At 42.9% G+C, this 20,075-nt stretch overlaps 1 protein-coding gene across 2 annotated transcripts in view; it reads left to right on the plus strand.

The window, feature by feature from the left end:
- Positions 1-242: 242 nt before the first annotated feature.
- DIP2C (disco interacting protein 2 homolog C) overlaps positions 243-20,075 on the plus strand; it is a 323,592-nt gene continuing 303,759 nt past the window's right edge. For both annotated transcript variants that reach the window (XM_074157701.1, XM_074157702.1), the window contains exon 1: positions 243-327. In XM_074157701.1, coding sequence (XP_074013802.1) covers positions 243-327 — 85 coding nt within the window. The remainder of the gene's footprint in view (positions 328-20,075) is intronic.

The raw sequence follows: 20,075 nt of genomic DNA on the forward strand, positions 1-20,075 counted from the left end.
GCTGAAGGAGGCGGCGAAGGAGGAGGAGGAGGAGAGGGGAGGAGAGGAGAAACCTCCGCATTCCCTCCCTCCGCGCCCCGTCCCCCCGCCCGCCTTCCCCCCCTGCATGCCCGGCTGAGACCGCGGGGAGGACTCAGCCAGCCGCCGCGGCCCCGCCGCCTTCCCTCTCCCCGTTCAGCCGCGGACAAAGGGGGAGAGCGGGGCAGCCAGAGGAGGGGAGAGCCCGTCCCCGCCGCGCGAGCATGGCGGACCGCAGCCTGGAGAGCGTGTCCCTGCCGCTGGAGGTGCGGGCCCGGCTGGCCGAGCTGGAGCTGGAGCTCTCCGAAGGTAAAGGGGGCGGCGGGGCGGGCCCGGCCCTGGCGCGGGCGGCGGTCGGGGCGGGCGGCGGTTGGCGCGGCGGCCCCCGGCCCGCTTCCCCCCTCACACACACGCACACACACACCTTCCCCGCGGCCCTTCTGCCCTCCCCGGCCACCGTGGCTACCGGGGCTCCCCTGACGGTCCCCCCCACGCCCCTTCCCCGCTGGCGGAGGATACCGGCGCGGATGTTTTGTTCTACCTGTGAATTCCCCCCTCCGGTCTGCGGCGCGGGCGGGGGGCTCTGGCGGCAAGGGCTGGCCGCCTCTGCCTTGCGCCATGTGGGGCTGGGGGGGTTGGAAAAATCCGCCGGGCTGGGCTGCTCGGAGGGGGTCCTGCCCTGCCGGGGGGTCGCAGCCCCGCGGAAACGGGCCGCGTACCTGCCCGCAGCAGCAGCACCCCGCGCTCGCCCTGCCGGGGGACTCGCCGCGGGGTCCGCGCAACGCGTGGTGTCGGTTGCCAGAAAATACCCCGTGATGGGGTCGTTTTGGACAATACTAGAGAGGTCGCTTAGAGAAAACGAATTTTTTATTATTATTATTATTTTATTTTATTTTTAATTGCGGGATATCTATCTGTATATCTTTAACGTATAATTGAAAGCTCGTGGTGGTTTTCTTGGCGTGGTTGATCTTGATGCTGCTCCGGTTCCCGCATCTCGCCGCGGCCGGGAGGCTGAGCGGCAGCCCCAGCCCGCCCTCCCCAGCCCGGCTCCGGCTCCCCGCTCCCGTGTGTCCCCGCTCCGGTGGAGCAGCGAGGGGCAGGCGGCGGTGACAGCCTGTCGGGATCGGGGACTGAGCGCCCAGAGTGCCACCAGCCTTGGAGACGGCTTCAGTGTGGCAAATATAATCTCTTCCTCCCAGAGGAAGAGCAGGGAGTATTTCTATATCCTGGTGCCAGGGTAGGCTCTTCCCTGAAATGCACATCTGCCATTAGCTGCCCCCCGTTTTGTGTTTTGTTTTGTTTTTTTTTTAATAAAGCCCCCTATATATCTGGTTTCATTCACCACCGGGGGGCTACAGCACTTAACGGAAGGGGCAAATCACCCAGCTTGTCCCAAATTAGTTATTGGAAGTGGTCGGTATATTGAGCTGTCTGTCTGTCTTTCTGTCTTTCTGTAACGGTTTGTAAGGGCTCCAAGCCAGAAAGTAAAATGCGCTCAAGCCAGTTTCATCAGCAGGGAGGAGCTGATGTTGACATTGTATTTTCCTTTTAACGCTTTGAGGGTGAAGAGGAGAATGAGCTACCGGCATTGCTTGTGGCTCTCAGATCTGTGCCTCCCCCGCCCCGAGCGTGCCCTGAAAACCTGAAATCAGGGGAGTTAAATACAATATTGCCTTTTTGTGATGCACTGCCCGGGGATTGGCCCTGGTCGGTGGTAGTGAGGGTGGGAGGAAGGACTCTTTGTATCACCGTAAACGTCACGTTCTCGCTTTATGCAGAAAATGCTTCTCGGTGTGTATCGCATCATTGTCTACACACCAAGGAGACACTAATTAAAACAGCTGTTAGTAAATGATTGCAGGAGACCAAAATCAAACTGGCATAGACCTTCACTAAGAAATATGCTAATTCAGTGTGCTAAAGTTGTAATACAGTTTTACGGTACAGTTTCTGTTGCTGTAAGCATAATCCAAGAAGGCTCTGAGGATGTGGGACGTGGTTTGCAATTGGACATCTGTATCTGCACTGCTGTAACTTCCCCGCAGCTAGAGCTGGAATGAATTTAATCCACTGACGATCTCTTTCCTTCTCTGCTACTGACGTTACACCCAGTAGATGGGATGGCTTGTGTTTTCTGACTGTAGCAGCCTAAATGACGATTGGTTGGAGTTGGGAAGCGGGTGGAGAAAGGGTCAGCATCCCGGTCTCACCGTGTTTCCCCAAGCTGCTCTTGATGTGCTCTTAGTCAAGTATATGACAGTGCTCAGTGCCTGAGAAAATGAAATCATTCACTGCTTAAAGCTCCTACCTTTAGGCACCTGTGTTGCAACTCCTGGCCCGTTCCCAAAACTAATCCCCACAGATAGTGGGATCAGTATGTTGTACAGTTTTGTTGTGCTGTAGAAGACTGGTCATACTCTGGCCATGCTAACTCTGAGTTAAATGGTTTTCAAGGCAACTTTGTGCATCTTTACGCCCTGAATGTGCAGCACCCACCATATGTGCTTAATTTGACCATTATGAGCCAATCCCCTGGCTTCAGTGGAGTAAAGTCACTGTGATATGCTTATGCATGTACATAAATATTCACAAGACTTGAGGGTTTAACACGTGTTAAGCTCATGACGTGTTAGGGTGTCTCTGCTGCCTTTGTGAAGCAGGAAACTGTTGAAGGAAATAGACAACCACATGCTTAAACATGCATTGGGGTCTCATTGATAACACTGGGAGCTGAGCGACTCCTGTATATTGTGCCCCTTTGTAAAGTGCTTTCCTGAGTCAGACTTGCTAGGAAAAATGTTTTTCAAATGCTGGATGCCTGCGTTGGTTTGTTGTGTTGTTTGTGAGCGTGAGTTTTGAAGTTCTGGCGCTGCTGAATGCTGTGGGTCTCACAGCTGCAGCTGGTACCCAAGCAACCCAGTTCTCCGGTGCCAAAATCTGCTACGGACAGTGCAGCTTTGGGAACAGCTTCCTAAAGAAAGCTGCTGCTTTGTGGAAAAGAGAGGAGCCACCGGCAGAATTATTGTAAGATAGTGTCTTGGCTGTGAGCTAAAGCTGTCTCCTTCCTAGCTCTTGGAAGTGTCTTGTGTGATAGCGCAGGTCCTACCCACGCAGTGCATCTGAAAGCCTGACATGAAATAGCTGGTGTCCCTGTGACCAGAGAGCTGTGTCACTAGCACAGCAGGCACTCTGCAGATCTTGTAATTACAGTCTTTGCTGGTAGTCATCATACATTTAAATTTGGCCGTGGTGTTTTTTCCCTCCCCTTGTAGCCAAATCCCGAGTTCTTCGCTCAGCCGTGCAGTAGGCATAGCCTGGCCGGTGGCAGGGGTGGTGGCAAGAGAACCTCAGGAAGTGGCTGCTGCACTGGTAGCACATGGTTTTTCAGATGATAGGGCAAAGTGCCTTTTTTTTTTTTTCCCAATCTGCTCGTTGGTTGAGAGGGAAGAGCAGTTCATCGGGAACTTGGTGTTTACTTGGTGTTCTGCTAAGATCGTCTCTGTGGCAATCCTCACCCTTTGATTATTGAGGGCAAGCCACATGCCTTCTACCTTCCCTTTGTTGTGGTCTGGATGGGCTTTTTTGTTTTAAACATAGCTATTTAAAAGGTACTATGGATGCAAATTCGGATAACCATTTTAGATTTCGTTAGTTTCATTATTATGATTTAGAAGGTGAAGATCAGTCAGTGAGAAGTGCCTAGCAGTGTCCTCAGCGCCTGTGTGCTGGTGGCTGCCCCACACAGGGAGTGGGCGATGGAGGTGGCCCGGTGAGTGCTGAGAATGATGTTCATGTTGATGTGGTGGCATGTAAAGTACTGTTCAGCTGAAGACATCAATAGCACACCTCTTGACAGTGTTTTCACTTCATGTTGGGAGGGAGAAAAACGCTTCTGTGTTTCTCAGAACACAGAGGTACGGCAGCAGTTTTAAATTTTATGAGTATTAAAAGTTGTGGAATCTTCCTTATCCCACCAGATATTCCAAAGACATTTGTTTTGAGTGAATGTGCCTGATGCTGGCATGTTACATATGTGTTCTTTGACGCTCTGTGGTAGTTTCCACTGCGTGTACTAAAGCTTGCATTGCTCAAAACTGTAGCCCTTCTAGGCTGATGCAATCAACATGTCACTCTGCAGTAGTTGTTCTTTAGGGCTGCTTAGGATTTTACGAGGCTTTAGTTTTCTAACGATGTATAAAATTGTACTGGGTGGAAATAGATGAATCATCTTGTTTTTTAGAGTAGCTTGGGGGTTGTTAAGTGAAGAACTGATTTAATAAAACTAGGAGTCCTGAAATGTGCTGTCTTATTATAAAAAATGTAGTTCTACAACCCTTCCATTCTTAAAAACAAAAAAGAATAAAAAAAAAAAAGCCCCCCAAATAATTTTCTCATTTTCCCCGCAATTTAAGGGTATACAAGGTTATATTGCCCTTCCAATTACTTCCTGAACCAGAATTAATTGGGAAAAGATGCTCTGTAATGCTTCCAGTATTTTATCCCAGTGTCAGATAACATAGCAGAAACACTTAAAGAACCACAGACGCCACATGGAAAATGTGAAAACCATCCTGTTCAGAAACTATTCTTCTATATTCCATACCATACTTCTAGTCCTCTTCCATTTTAAACATACAAGGCATTGCAGTTTTCTGGGGTTTTCTTTTTTTTGAAAGTCTGAACTTTTCTTCAAAGAGTACTTTGAAAAAAGTGTCAGCAGATCTTTAATGAGTGGTTGCTTATTCCCAAAGGCACTGGACACACACTGAGCTAATTAATTTGGTCCTCAGCTTTCACTGTATTGACTGGCTCAATTATATTTGGTAATATTGTTTGGGTTGATTGGGTTATCGTTTGACCAGGTTTATTATTTTATTAGGTATAAGTTCTATGTTTTGTTGGCTGCAGGTAGTCACTGGGTTGGGGCCAGAGAACTGTAGTTATCTCCTCGAGTTGCTGTTTCTCCATAACGTTTGCCAGCTGACTCTTCACCTGTGGAGAGGTTTCAAAGTGTGAAAATTTCAATAAATACCACACCTCTGTGATTTGGGACGCAAAGTCATGTTTTTAATTCACTCCTTGAGAGATACCCACTTGCTAAGCAGAGCACTATCACCTGTGCAATGGCAAAGTGTTAATATTTTCTGAGTTCAGGTGAGAAATGAACTAAGGAATTCAATACTCACATTTGCATCTTGTTTTTTGAGCCGTTAGGGTACAGTTGGCTCATGTTTTCAGTTCTTTTTCTGGCAAAGAGAGGACTAATTTACTCAAAATACATAAAGCTGAAATTTTCATTTAAGTTACCTACAAGATCTAAGGCTTTAAGAAAATATACCAAATACCATGGGAATTATGATAAAATCAAGAGCGCTGGCAAGAGGAACTTTTCTTGCTTTGTAAGGTGAAGCTCCTCTCATCAGCTTGTTTTGTTTCTTGGATGGTGCTCAAGTTGGAGAGGGACAGTAATGTGATTATTTTCAAAACAGTTTAAATTCACTCACAAGTTAGTAACCATTTGCATTTTAAGGTACTGGAATTTTAAGTTTTTTTGTTTTTTTTTAAATAATCTGCCTACTTCACTTTACTGTGCTATTTGGACTTAAGGGCTTTTAATGGGTGGTGTTGAGTCGGAAGGATTCTCTGCCACTCATTCGGTTGAAGTACATTGTAATGCCTTGTAAAACAGACTATGCAAATCTCCAGGATGTTCCCAGAATAGCTGTCCCGAAGGCATGCTGTAAATATACATTTATTGCCAGCTGATGTTGAGCAGCATTGTTGCCCAGGGGTTACACTTAATAGATCATTCAGATGATCTTTGCTGTATTACACAACAGACACACTCGAAAAACTTCTCCCAAGGACGTGTGAAAATTGCCGATGGGGTGTCAGTTTTATAGGCAAAACAGGGAGCAAGCAATGTATTTGTAACGAGAACAGGCATCCGGAGGAGGTGCCCTTTGCAGCTTCAGGGTAGGTCTGGGTGATTCTGGTGCAGGAGCCAGCGCTGCCTCCCCTGGCCAAGCCACCAGCGCGACGTGCATCCATGGGTGTGAGTCAACATCTGCTTTTCTCTACGAGGGTATTGACCTGCCGTTGTGTTTCCATTATGAGGGGAATGCGGTTGTTTTGATTCGAATAGTCTTTATTGTAGCAAACCAAATATCCCTTGGTGCCGAAGGAACTCAGATTTAGCACACCTCTTTCCTTTGTGTTTAGTTTTTCTCAGGGAAAAATATTTTCACGCTGTATAAAAGGCAGATATAATAAACTAATTTTTGATGCGGAATTTGGATTGGGAGCAGCAGAAAGATCAATGTTTCTCTGAAGGGACATCAATAGACTCCTTTAGGTTTTCATAGCTCAGAATGGATGTTTGTGGTGTGGTACAGAGAATCCTAAATGTACCATAGCTCTTCTGTACTTAAAAATGCATTGACTGCATTTTAATTTTTTAAGAGGCTATTTGTATAACGCGTCAAGCAGGACGTATAATTTTTTAAAAATAACTGCTTTAATTCCCCGGCAACTGTCAGACAAGATGACTCACTGCAGTATAAGAATTCACCACAGCACATCACAGATTTGACACAAACTCTTAATCCGTGTAAAATTATGCATGTATATTCCCCTACCTTCCTGGTGGGTGAGCTTCATTTTTGCCAAACTCCTCATGATCCCATTCTGCCTTCTCTCCTCCCCCGCCTCCTTTTTTTTTCCCTTTCTTCTTGAGAACCTCCTTGCAGTCAGCTGCCCAGCCGCGGGGTCCGGATGCAGCAGGCTTTCCCTGGGTTGTTAAGAGCCTTTTCTGCTCATTAGCAACAGCCCCTGATTCTCTCCTTGACCATGGTGGTGTGGGGGGCATTTCCAAAACTTGATTTCTCTCTGCAGGGTTATTTAGCAATGGGACAAGGGGTAATGGTTTTAAACTGAAAGAGGTGAAATTTGGATTAGATATTAGGGAGAAATTTTTTACTGTGAGGGTGGTGAGGCACTGGAACAGGTTGCCCAGAGAAGCTGTGGCTGCCCCATCCCTGGAAGTGTTCAAGGCCAGGCTGGATGGGGCTTTGAGCAACCTGGTCTGGTGGGAGGTGTCCCTGCCCATGGCAGGGGGGTCAGAACTAGATGGTCTTTAAGGTCCCTTCCAACCCAAACCATTCTATGATTCTATTTCTAGTCTTTCTTTCTATTACTAGGGTAAACATACACTAAAAAACTGGAACTGGTTTTGTTTTACTCCACTTGGTGGAACCCATCAGGGAATTGCTCATTTTAGGCCTGTGTAAATCAATCAATTTTTTTTTTTCAATAACCTTTCCAATTGCTAGCCAGTACTGTTTATCTCTAAGTATAATTTTAAGACATATTGGGGAAATTGTGATCTCCTGCAATAAAAAAGCAAATACAGGAATAGGAATACTGAAAGCAGCTCAGCTTGAGACAGATGCTGGGAAGACCATGGCCATGGTTTTGGCTGGAGCCTCTGGACGCAGAAGAGTTGTCATCTGCCATAAAGCCTTGTGGAGTCCCACCAGAGCAGCCTCTGAGTGGCTCTCGGGGGTGGACGAAGGCTTCTTGTAGTCCCTTTTCTAAGAATGGAGTGGCTCCTGGCTCGTGGCGTTCGGTCGCGTAGTCTGTTTGACATGTAACCTGCGGTGCTTAGAGCAGCGTTGAGTGCCGGGGTGTGGATAATTGTCACATCATTTTACAGACGATGTTAACATTGAAAAGTACATGATGTCTTGTCTCAATGACCTTTTTTTAAGAGTATCATGTTAAATAGTTAGATGACTAGAGAAAGAGGGAATTCTTACAAAATATCCTGATAACTTGGAAGGGAAGGAAGTGTTTCCTATGACTTCTGAAGGGACTGTTTGATTTCCAAAGACTGAACTGGACCATTAATAGTCCATCTTTTAGGATGCTTGAGGTGGTGTTCGCTTTTATGTGTACGACTGGGTCTGCAGAATGGTGGCAGTTGAGAGGAAGAAGGAATTCTTCAAATGTTGTCTTTTTATATGGAAGTAAAAATGGGTATTAGGACCTGGGTTTGGTCCTGTTGCTCTCTGGATCCAGAAATCTTACCTCCACACTAACCACGACATCTGCAGTTTCTTCATTCAAATCTTCACTTGATCTGTATGTAAGATTAAAATACCAAAAAAAGGTCTTGTGAGTCTGGCCTGGTAGGAGCTGTTCAGAGGCCAGGAAAATGTTTCTTAACGAACTCTGTGACAAACACTGAAGTGTAAGTGATGGAGCCGTCGCTGGTTGGCTGGTGGCTGAAAGTCTGCCTAGACTAGCAAAACTTTAGAGACTTTTGGTTGGCTTAGAGACCCAAATGAAGTGTGCTGACAGTCTTTTTCCTAGTGTGTGGATGTCCATGTGTCCATAAACACAAAATAGAGAGACCCTAGCAACAATCTCTTCACAGAAAGCAGGCCTGGACTGTCCTCTCTGTGTGGCCCCTCCGAATAAACTTACGCAGTATTAGCTGGATGATCACAGGGCTGTTGCATCTATTACCATTTAATGAGAAAATAGACCAAATTGGTCTTTGGGAATCTAGTATCTCATTATGGGATAATACTGAAATTATACAGAAAGTTTCCTTCCAAAATCCATATTCTCATAATGTTTCATACAGCTACATGCCTCAAGGTCATAGCAAATAATGAAACTTCACCTTTTTTTTTTTCTTTTTGAGGGGAGACCCTTAGACATATTAACTTTTATTTTTCATTGTTATAATTGCAAGGAGAATGAGCAAAATCTAGAATTTTGCATGCCATGCCTCTCATCCTTGTTGAAAGAAATGTTATTCAAATAATGGGATAAGATTTTTGATGAGTGCCTGAGCAAATGAAATCATGGCATTGTGGTGACGTCCAAACAGTTCAACTTTGGTAAAGAATCTTAAAATGGAAATTGCGTTTCAAATGCTAGACTTCTTTGACAGATGCCTGAGGATGAACAAACAACAGTTATCTAGTGAAACAGCAGAATGCAGAAACATCCTTATTCTTTCCTAAATGATGACGATGGCAGATCCCTCTGCTGAGTTTGCTGAAAGAGCCAGGTTTCATTTGCCATGTTTTTCAGTCTAAAAAAATGAGTACATTATTTAGAAGATGGTGTAAGTTTTTCTAAGTGTTGTGACGTGAGGGGTTAACTTTTTCAAGGAAAAAATTTAAAAAATACTGTTGGACTGGGGAGTGATTTTTTACTTCTAAGAGGGAAAATAACAGATTGGCAATACTTCTAATTGGCTCTACTTTTAATCAGATCCATGTTGTAATGGAGAAAGTTGGTTTTTTGTGTTAAGCAACAACTATTAGGAATTAAATTTCATGGGGTTTTTTGTTTGTTTTTTGATGATTATGGAAAGAAGTGTCTTGCATTTTATGTTTATGAATTTTATGCTGCTAAAGCATTTGACACATTCAAGTCACAAGGTTTTATCTGTGTCTCTTGCAAACTCTAACTTCAGTCATATGAGTATCCATACCACAGACTGGGGAGAATTTGACAAAACAGTTCAGAAGAGATCTTTAAGAGTACCCAAGAGTAGAGACGTGGACATTGGAGATTAAGACAGTCCTAATGGACATTGTTAACCAGGGGAAAGCTGGGGAGTTTATTTTGATTATTTGATAAACCTTGTTTTGGGAAAGGAGGAGTATTTTCTCATAGTGCAAAGTTACTTATGTTAGCAGTCAAAAACATGAGAAGGTCCAACTCCTAGGAATGGAAGTTGGACAAAGTCAGATTAGAGACAAGACAGAAAATATTAGTAAGGCTAGAACAACATTGAAAGACTTGCATAGAAGACTCAACGGCTTTCTGAAAAAAAAAAAAAAATAAATCTACCCACTAGTAGACTTGATAGAAGGCTCCTTTCTAAGAAATACTGAATGTAAGAAGTTTGGGTATATAGATAAATAGGTAAACCACTGAATACACCGTTGACCAGAAATATACCAGAAGTGAGGTGACTGCTTTTCCAGTGGCATTTTATAAATGTTTTAGTCCGATATTATGATATGTATTTTCCTGGTAACTTCAAAAAACACTTTAACAGTTGCGAATTTCAGGTTTAGTATGTTTTCAGTAGTTTACTAGTGATGACTTGACATTTACTTGCAGTAGTGATTTGTTTTAAATCAATATTGAACACTGTGAGATGTGCATACATTACAGTTTGAGAGGATATCAAATGCAGGCGCTCTGATAATACTTCCTTAAATATTGACTACTCATATATTTACCTCTAGCTCAGGGGACTTCTGTATAAGCATGAAGTGGCAGAACAATAACATTTTTAAAAGGTCCCTTAAAATTTATTTTATGTAGCTTGATGATTGGCTTTTACATAAAGGTACTGTCCCTTTTAATCATTTGGATAAAGAATAAGAAAGCACACACTTCCTCTGAAGATTAATCCTTCCTGCATCCTATTTCCTGATACTTCAGGGAGGTGAGGTCTGTACTCAAAGTGAGTTGCAGTAAGGCAGCTAGTGTATTATCTTCCTGCTTTAGCTGTGTATTTTCTGTTTGGTTTGATACAGTAGATATATCTCAGAGTGTATATATTTAGTTAAAAGATTGTGAATATTGTTTCTTTCCTTCCCCTTTAGAGTTTCTTGAATTTTTTTATTATTTGTAATTCCATATGTCATTTTAATGCACCTTGAATCCTTTTTCAGCATAAGTTGCAGCTACTGAGAAGCCCCTTCCTACTTTGAAGGCAAACTCATTGGAAGGTTTCATCAGGATAGCTGCTCTTGTTCTTGTTGCCTTTGCTTTTGCCTCAGTGGCCAGTCATGGTGACTTGGATTTGCTGTCTGCATGGTGGTGATAGGTGAAGGGTGTAGGAGCAGTGAAAGTGTCTCTGTGCCTCTGTGCTACCTTCAGAAGGTCTGTGAAAACTGGTTTGTTTATTGGAAGTTTCACAAAACTGGTGTCTTTGGCCTCCAGAGGCACCCACTTCTGGAGCACAGTGAAGTGCAGAGAGAACATGTTCCTTTGTCTGCAGTGGGAGAATTAAGGTATTGCCTTTTGCTTAGCCCCAACACTGTTTTTCTTCTTGAGAAATGATGCCTTGGCCAGTATTGTCTGCTGATGATACTTTTGAGGAAGATGAGGGCTCCTGGCAAGTCCGATATTTCTTCTTCAGCTTTGAAGGTCAGTGTCCTATCTGTTTCTTGTTCCACAAAGGGTGCTGTGCGGCTGAGCGAGGCAACTGGGGTCACCTGGTGGAAAAGTGAAGAAGCTGTGTGGGGGATGCCTTGAGGCAGAAGTAGGGACAGTGATGTTAAATGTCATCTTTGGCCGCTGGACCTTTTAGAGACATTTGGTAACTTCTGGTAACCTAGTCCTAGCAGTTTTCCCTGCATAGTATACACTTAGAACATCACATATAGGAAGTCTGTGCTCTTTCTCATCTCTCTGTCCTTCTGGGAGGAATCTAGGCTGTTTCACGCACCAGCTCTTTGTAGTATTCAAGAAATGTGCTGGGCTCTTTTCTGTCCCAAAGATCATGCAAAGACCACAGCGTCTGTGAAGCTTAAGGAGTTTCGGTCTGAAGTCCCCTTGTTGTATAATGCTGTTCCTAGGTGGTGCTCTGGCTTTGGCTGACCTGCAGGACGCTTTTCTGTCTATTTCGATATGAAAATACCACCTGCAGTGTTAGGTCTATTGCACATCATTCAAAATGTCAAATTGCTTCAAATGCACTTTGGCTGTTCATGATTGTAATTGGTTACTTTTGGTAAATAATAAATGTAGTTTCAGATTTAACTTCCTTTATGAGCCAGTCTGCTTCAGGATATACTAGAAATAACTCCAGGCCTCATCTGCCAACTTGTTCCTCTGTACTTTTTTAGGACTCGAGCAAATTGAGTATCTAGGACTGTGTTAGACTAAAATTGGGAAGAAAGAAGCCAACTCTTATTAGAGTTGGCTTTTTTAACATGAACAGCTTCGTGATGTGAATTTTACACAGTCTTTTTACTTCTGTCATAGATTTGCTCTCAGATGGCTAAAGAATTCTCCCCTGACTTCTCCCTAGATACAGGGTTGTTTTGCTAGTGGTGGCCTTGTGAAAAGTAATAGTTTGAAAATGGTAGCTGGTAGATGCTACCTAAATGTCTTATTTAAGTAATAATAAAATATTACGTATACTTCTTCATCAAAAATTGCTCACACGGGTACGTTGGGGTTAAGAGAGGGAGCACAGAACATCTAAGTAACCATATCCTTCTGGAATACTGTGGTATCTGTTTATCTCCAGGCTCCTTTTGAAAATACTGTATGACTTGTCATGGACTGGGTCACCCCCCCCATCGGTTTCTGCGTTCCACCCCTGAGCCCAGCAAAGATGATAAAGCAGCCACACCTGCTGGAGCTGGGCTCCTATGAGTGTACAGTAGGAATTACAGTAAAATTACAATAGGAATTGCAGTCAAGGGGGTGGTTGAAGTCTCTCAATGTAAAAGCTGAAGCTTCATTTCCAGGGGCTTAGATAAGGAAGGAGTATAAGTTTTGCCAAAATATATTCCTGTATTTAGTTTTTCACTCAGAATGAAGTCCAGTTCACCTAAAAATAAATGACAAAAACTATGTTGGCATCAGGACTGCACTACTGGGTCTACTTCCACTTAAAGCTATGTCTGTGAATAGTCAGAAATAATCTGTGATATTTAAGGATACATGCCAGGGTGTATGGTAGAAAGAAACAGCTACTTCTTGTTTTCTTTGTGTCTCGTCATTGCTGGTACTGAGAGAATGTTTTGCGTTTCAGACAGAGCCTTTACATATACGGAGCAACATGCAAAGATGTGCTCCCAGTGGAAAGGCACAGACCCCATTCAGGCCCCACATTTAGAGAAGTTGTTACCAATTTGCTGGAAGCAACTAGCGATTAGAAAAGCTTTGTAGCGTTTCTGGTCCTTTGAGAAAGGTAACTCATGGTGGGTATCACCTCTCCTTCTCCATCACATAGGCAGAAAGCCAGCCTATGTTCCTTCTGCTTTCATTTTTTCTTTCTCCTCACCTCTCTCTCTTTTTTTCCCCATTGTTTCATTGTAAACTCTGACCATCGGGGCTTCTCTCCAAAGGCATCTGGCCCTGGTATGGCGGGCCAGGGTCAGTCCCCCATCCTGCCCCATGTATTTCTGTTCCTTGGTCATCTGGCTTTCCACCAGATCCCTTAAACAGCAGATTTGCTGCAGGATCACAGCGTAGGTAATTCATGTGATACCTCCTTTAGCAGTAGCTTTTCTTTCACATGTGAGAGAGTGCTCGTGAGACATGTCAGGACCAGCGACTTGAAAACTGAGATTCTTTTATTCTTAAGTTGATTTAAACAAATTCTTGTCTTGGAGTAAGGAACTTGTTAACTACTGAAACTCAAAGACTGCAGAGACGCTAGCTGAGGTGTATGTGTTCTGCTAATCCTGCTTGATGTTTGCTTTTTTGGTTATTGCTGTTTGCTTCTCCTTTATCGTGTTTGCTCAGAGCTAGATTAGGATATTCTCCGAGCAGTGTGAGGTATTTATGGAGAAACGAGCATCTTAAATGTCTTGAAATCTGATCTGGGGGTAAGTCATGACATTTATTTTCCACCTAAAAATGCATTTCTCTCAATAATACCGTCATTCAATGTGGTTGGTTTTTCGTTTGTGTTTTTTTTTTTTTTTTTTAAATTCATGTGAAACCCACACTAAACAAAAATAGAGCTTACAGATCCTAAAATTATAAAGGAACTACTTGCAAAGAGCCAGCAATGCTGTCTACACGATGAAAGCCATTTAAATTGTTCAGGCGTAAAGCATGGATTAGAAGCTGTATCTTGAAATCATCTTTGCATGTTTATGAGCACACCTGTTCTGTAGCCGGTGGGAAGTGCTGAGACCCCTCCTGTCCTGTCCCACGCTCAGCAGGGTGAAGAGAAACGAGATCGTTTGTCAGTTTAAGTCTCTCAAATCCAAAGTGGAGCCTTATCTGCCTAATAGCCTAACACCAGAGAGAGAGATACTGTTTGTGTTCAGCAGGGCTGCATTCATGTGACTGTCAGCGGCTGAATTACTGCTCTCAGTTCTATATAAAGATTCCTGCCCCCACCCTGCCCCTCCCCGGCTCCCTCATTTACCACGATGCGCAGTATGGCTATAAAACATCCCTGAAATAGTGAAGTGTGTCTCCTTTCACACTTGTATGTGGAAAAGAAGAAACAAATAGAGGGTCGTCTTCTTGGCTTGTATTAACTCCCTAGCCGTGTTGGGTTCCGTGCCAGCTGAGGCTGAGTCACGTTACTTGCACATATCTTTGGGCATGGCCTGTATTCAGGGGAAGAGTTGGGGGGTTGCTATATCCTGCACCTTTTCTCTGCTCAGTGCAAGTGTTGCGCCCAGTTTAGACTTTGGTGTTAATTTGAGTACCCACAAAATACCACTCCCTGGGGAGCCCAACTTGAAACAGCATTACAGAGGGTGCTACGTGGTGTGGGATAAAGCTGGCTTTGGAAAGTCCTATCCAATGTCCCTGCTGCCCTGCTATTGTGTGCGGGTGGGTCATGTAAACCCAGACATGCCTGGGTTTACAAACAAGAAAACAAAACCAAAAGAAACAAGAAAACAAGAAGAGAAAGAAAATCTTGTGTGTTTTTTTTATTATTTTTTTTTCCCCTTGAGGAAATTTCTTTTTTTCTTTTCAAAATTGGATCAATTCAGCAATTTGCTAAATAGTGCAGTTTTGTAAAAAAAACCTGCACCCTTCTGAGAACAGAGATCTGAACAGCTTGGGTGGAGGAAAAGATGGATCCATTGGGAAGGGACATGTGTATGGAAACATCTTAATCCAGTTTTGCTGCTGAATAAAATACTTTATATAACTACACTGTCTGAATATGGGGAAAAACTGTTTTACTGTGAGGCACTGGCACAGGTTGCCCAGGGGGGTTGTGGACTCTATATCATAGGAGATACTCAAAAGCTGTCTGGACATGGTTCTGGGCAACCTGTTCCAGGTGGCCCTGTTGAGAAGGGGGTTGGACAAGGTGTCCTCTAGAAGGTCCTTCCAGCCTCAACCATTCTATGATGTACCCTTAAATTTCCACCCTTTCACTAATATGTAATTTTGCACTTCCCGGAACATTTCTCCTGGATTTCACACTGTATATGGTTCTTGGATTGAGATGCTCAGCCTCTCCTGCAGTATGTTTATACCTGCTCTCAGTGGCTCCCCAACTGAGATCTTCTGTAACACCATGTTTTTAAATTTTGGTTGTAATTATGCCATGTGCACATTAATGATAGTCAACAAAAATATGCAACATGGGAGGTGAAGCACAATGCATTAAATGGATATTTGGTTTTGAAACTGTTTCACTTCAGATAATGTTACTTGTGTGCAAAACTTGATCATCACAGTAAATTTACATCTTATGTAAATGATCTAGAATTCAAGCGTGGGTAAGGTTGCTTGTGATTACTCTAATACTGTCATTATGATCAGGTGTCAATGAAACAATTCCTGGGGTTTTTTTGGTGTATGATAGAAGTATATGCCTGTTTTTATCTGCAAAGGTAATTCCTTTGGTTCTCGCAGGAGCAGGGAAATGAACAGAACTGAATGGCTTGAAAATCAATTTGTTTGATTACTCACTAACACCAGTTTTAGATATGAAAATATCTTGAATGTTGATGAGATCTTTTATTATTTTTATTGAAACCTGTTTTGAGAGTTGCATGCAGCTGTAATCATGCACTTAAATATTGCCCTTTTTGTCAAAGTTTCATGTCAATAATGCAATAATAAATCCTCCTGACTGAGCTAGAAAGCAGTCACCAGATACCTTGGCATTGTAGAACCACCCACAGTAAGATCTTATGAAAGCTGTTTGGTGGCTGTGGTCCACACTTGAGTGTTTGGCCTCATACTATTAATTCTTTCCCAGCCACCAGGGTTTCTTTTCTTCTCTATAAAAAGGGAAGCTGGACTGTATTTTTTTGGGTATGAACACAGCTTTTAAATATGGAAGAATTTCCATATCCACATTGTTTCTTGACTATTCAGTGAGCAGCTGGACATAGCTTTTGCAAGAGAAAGTTATGTGGAGTATGGTCCCAATTCGGCAAAGCATTTTAAACACGCGCTTCAGTCTCATTGATATTGCCAGTTTAACTTAAGCCAAATTGTCACACGTGGAGTCAGCATATCTGCCTCCTGCATGGAAAACCCAAATCTTTGGCATCCTCATTACTTGCTTAAAAAAGAGAGTCAGCGTTAATCAAGGGATCAGCAGTCTTTCTTTTGGATTACTGGGTGAAAGGTTAGGGGTCTTAGCGTTTTTTTTTCTAAAATGATGCTCCACTATATATTTAACATTATCAGGTCATTAGATGGAGAACAACAGAACTGCCCATCTCTCATTCTCATTTTGTATGCTTTCTCTGTGTTTATTGAACTTGTAGATTTAAAAGATTTTGGGTGATGACGTTCTTAATTTTTACAGTATGAGGCTGGAAGTCCTCAAACTTAGCTTGCTTCTGTACCACAGCCTCAGAACCAGAATTGTATCACCCACATGCTGTCTGAAAAAGTATCTTCAGTTGCCTTCAGGGTAAAGATAGCGATTACAGGTGTCAGGATGACAATGTTGGATTCCAAGACCTGAAGCTGTGTTGATGTAAGTCAAAATCCTGCGCTGCAGGGTACAGCGGTGACCCCAGTTCTCAGATGGGCAGGAGAAGAAAGTGTGAAGTCTTGCAATATTTGAGAATCTGCTTTAAAAATCAGACTGACCAGGTAACAAGGAGAGAATATACTTTTTTTTTTTTTTTTTCCATGCGATAGTGCATGTCAGCAGAAGAATATAATACAATAAATGTTTTGGTGAAGAGTATGTTCGATATGTTTGCCGAGAGTTGTCAGAAGCCACGTGTCCTGGAGAGGGGCCTCTTGTCTGCAGCCATACGAGCGCAATCACCTTAAAAGCCCAGGGCAGGTCCTTGTGTTCAGTATACCTGGTGCCTTTGAGTGACAGTAGGAAATGAGGGATTGCAGCAATTGCCTTTCCTCCTAAATACAAGGAGATCTGGGCACAGATTTTCTGGAAAATGTTTTGAGTCTGTCTCTTTACATTTTGCTGCAAGGCAGGAAGAAGGAAGAAGCAAGAAAGAAAGAGCAAGGCTGGAGCCGTTCTTTTTTTTTTTTTTTTCCTAGTATTGCCTTAACAAAAGTGGTTCTTGGGCCAATTACTGTCATCACCGGCCAAAGACAATAATGCCTATCTCCTGTTTTCCAGGGCTGAGCTTGCAGCTCAGGCATATGGAAACTATAGATCCAACTGGGTAGTTTTCCAAAGACTGTATTCAAGCCATCTTTTATGGGAAAAAGAGGCAGTTGAGGGATGGGTGAGAAGATTTTTTTCTTTTCTTTTCTGGATTTTCAAAATGTTGAGAAAAGAATGGGGGAGGCCAAGTGATAGGTATCTCTGTCCTTTGGCATTGTATGGCAAAGGCATAAATTGTATCAGTTTTAGGAATTTGATGGTGCATTACAATGAACAAGACATGGAATAAAAGATTCTGTTCAGGATTATGGAATATGATTGTGACTTGTTTTGGATTTTTATTTTTGTCTTCCTTTTACCATCCATTGTGGTGTTTTCCTCAGCATACCTGGGATGTACTGAACTTGGTCTGAAAGGTCACTGTTTTCTCACTGAGTTCGTTTTGCTTCATGAAAACATAGTGACTGTGAGGAGCTTGGTCTTGTAGCATCCCACATTTATGGTGGTTTAGTCCTCTGTTACTGTGTTTCATGAAATCTGAATAATGAAAGAAACTTTTGGTCATCGGTGATCAGTGCAAAGCCTAGTGCAAAATTCTTGTTACCCACTGCTATGGGGTGAGGAGGGTAGGAAGTTACTCTGTCGCTGTGATAGAATAACTAAAATTTAGGCATAAAACCACATTTGGGCAAGGACTGTGTATTCCATTAAAGGCTAAATGTGACACATTAAAGAACCTAAGAATTTAGCTGTGAAAACATCTCTTGAGGCGATGATTTATTTTCAGTGGTATTTAAGGAAGTAGCTTTTTAAATCGTAAAAATCGGTACACAGACGTCATTATTTTTACATGCAGCATGTGCGTACACATATTTAAAGATGTAAAGGAATATACATGCAGAGAAGATGGGAAAGGAAAAACCTCGCACACTGACTCCTCAAATGAACAAATCTTCCCACTTAAGGGAATGTTATGGGAAGCAGCCGCTCCCATAGGGATAGGCATGTGCAAGTTATCCCCCTTCTGAGTCACGTTTTTTTCCTCAGCTTTGTGGCTCAGATGTGCGAGCCCCTTCCCCACCACGCTCCCAATTCCTCAGGTAACAGCTGAGGTCAAGAATGACAAGGGACAGATCGCTGTCACTGGGAGGCCTTCTAAATCACACCAGGATATGTGGGGTTTCTTGATGCTCAGTCTCAACTGTCTGGTACAAGAAGATAACTTTAATCCTATTTCATTTATTGCTTCTCAGTAGTATTTTGGCATTTATACTGACTCACACCCTTTCTAATGAGTCACCAATGTTTTTGTTGTTAAACGGACTTAACAAATATGTTTATTCCAGTTAGTTTTGTGATACGTATGTTTCTACGTGGTCACATGAAATGAATTACATGCTGCTGTTGCTGAATTTACAACGATGTCTTTTGGCTTGGAACAATTCACCATAATGACCTGAAATACACAGTGAATTAAGTAAAACTCTATTGTATATATATCTTGAGGCTTTTTTTAACACAGTGCACCTTTCTAATTGCAGTGTCTGGTGATCTCTGTAGGGGCATTTTGTTACAAAATGCTCTGTCTCCCACTGAACCAAATTTAAAACTGGTGCAAATTCAGACCCCTATAATTGGTTGGGAAAATAATGAGGGAGAGAAGATCAGTTTGGCAGACGGGGACACAGATATACAGAAAGGCTTTGGATGGAAGCAAAAGAGCTTTGAAATCCGAAGCTGTCTCAAATACTTCTCAGCAATATTAGGCAGAATTGAACCGTAGGAGAGGTGAATGCTGCCTCTGAACAGGAGCCCTTCTTCTGTCCTGAATGTCCATGCTCTCACCTCCCTGCCAGTGGCAGGAACAGTGTTTGGTTCTCAGAGCCTCAGCAGAGGCAGAACAGGCAGCAAAGCTGCAAGGCTTTCGCCAGCTGAAGCAGTGGCTGCACCACTGGCCGCTTAATTTTCTGATGTCCAGGACCAGTTCTCCTGAAATGGCTCTAGATGAACATGTGCCCTTAAAGTTATGTCTCCAACCAACATGTCAGTAAGTGCTTCGGCATATAAATAATGACTTAGGAGTAGCTTAAGACATGAGCAGTGATTTTTTTTTATTTTTTTATTTTTTCCGTGATATTTCAGGGATTCATTAGTTGATAGTTATTTTGTCTGAGTTTTTCTTTGAGGTCAGAAGAAATTCATATGTCTGCTGATCACACATACACATGGAAAGGTTCTCCCAGTAGTTCCTACCTTGGGTCCAATATCCTGTGTATGTTCTTGTTAGATGAGCATCCTTTCTTATGCTGGGGGAAAAACTGTACTTTGCTTCCAGCTTGGAGTCCTCCAGTGGCGATTCATCCTCAGGTCTTAGAAAAGGTTCTTATGTTTAGGAAACTAATACGGTATATGGCTTCTTTAAAAAGTATTAGCTTTGGACATAAAGTTATGTATTATTGATGAACCTGAGGTTGATATAATTTAGTATATTGAAGTTGGACTCCATCTTACTTTAAGAAATGGAATTGCTACTGCGAGAGCACTGTGCTATCACTTAAAGCCAAGAGCAAGTACTTACATCTTTCTTTACAGTCTATTATAAAAGGATTATAAAAGGCTGTGGGGCATTTTATTGTGGACTGTCCTGTGAAAAACTAACTGGACTGGAAATTGCGGTATGACAGTCACATGGAAGAAATTTATATCGGAATAGCGTTGTGAAGTTGTGTAACTATGGACTATATTTGCTTATGGA

Source organism: Numenius arquata, chromosome 12 (genome assembly GCF_964106895.1).
Source record: "Numenius arquata chromosome 12, bNumArq3.hap1.1, whole genome shotgun sequence".
NCBI lineage: Eukaryota > Metazoa > Chordata > Aves > Charadriiformes > Scolopacidae > Numenius > Numenius arquata.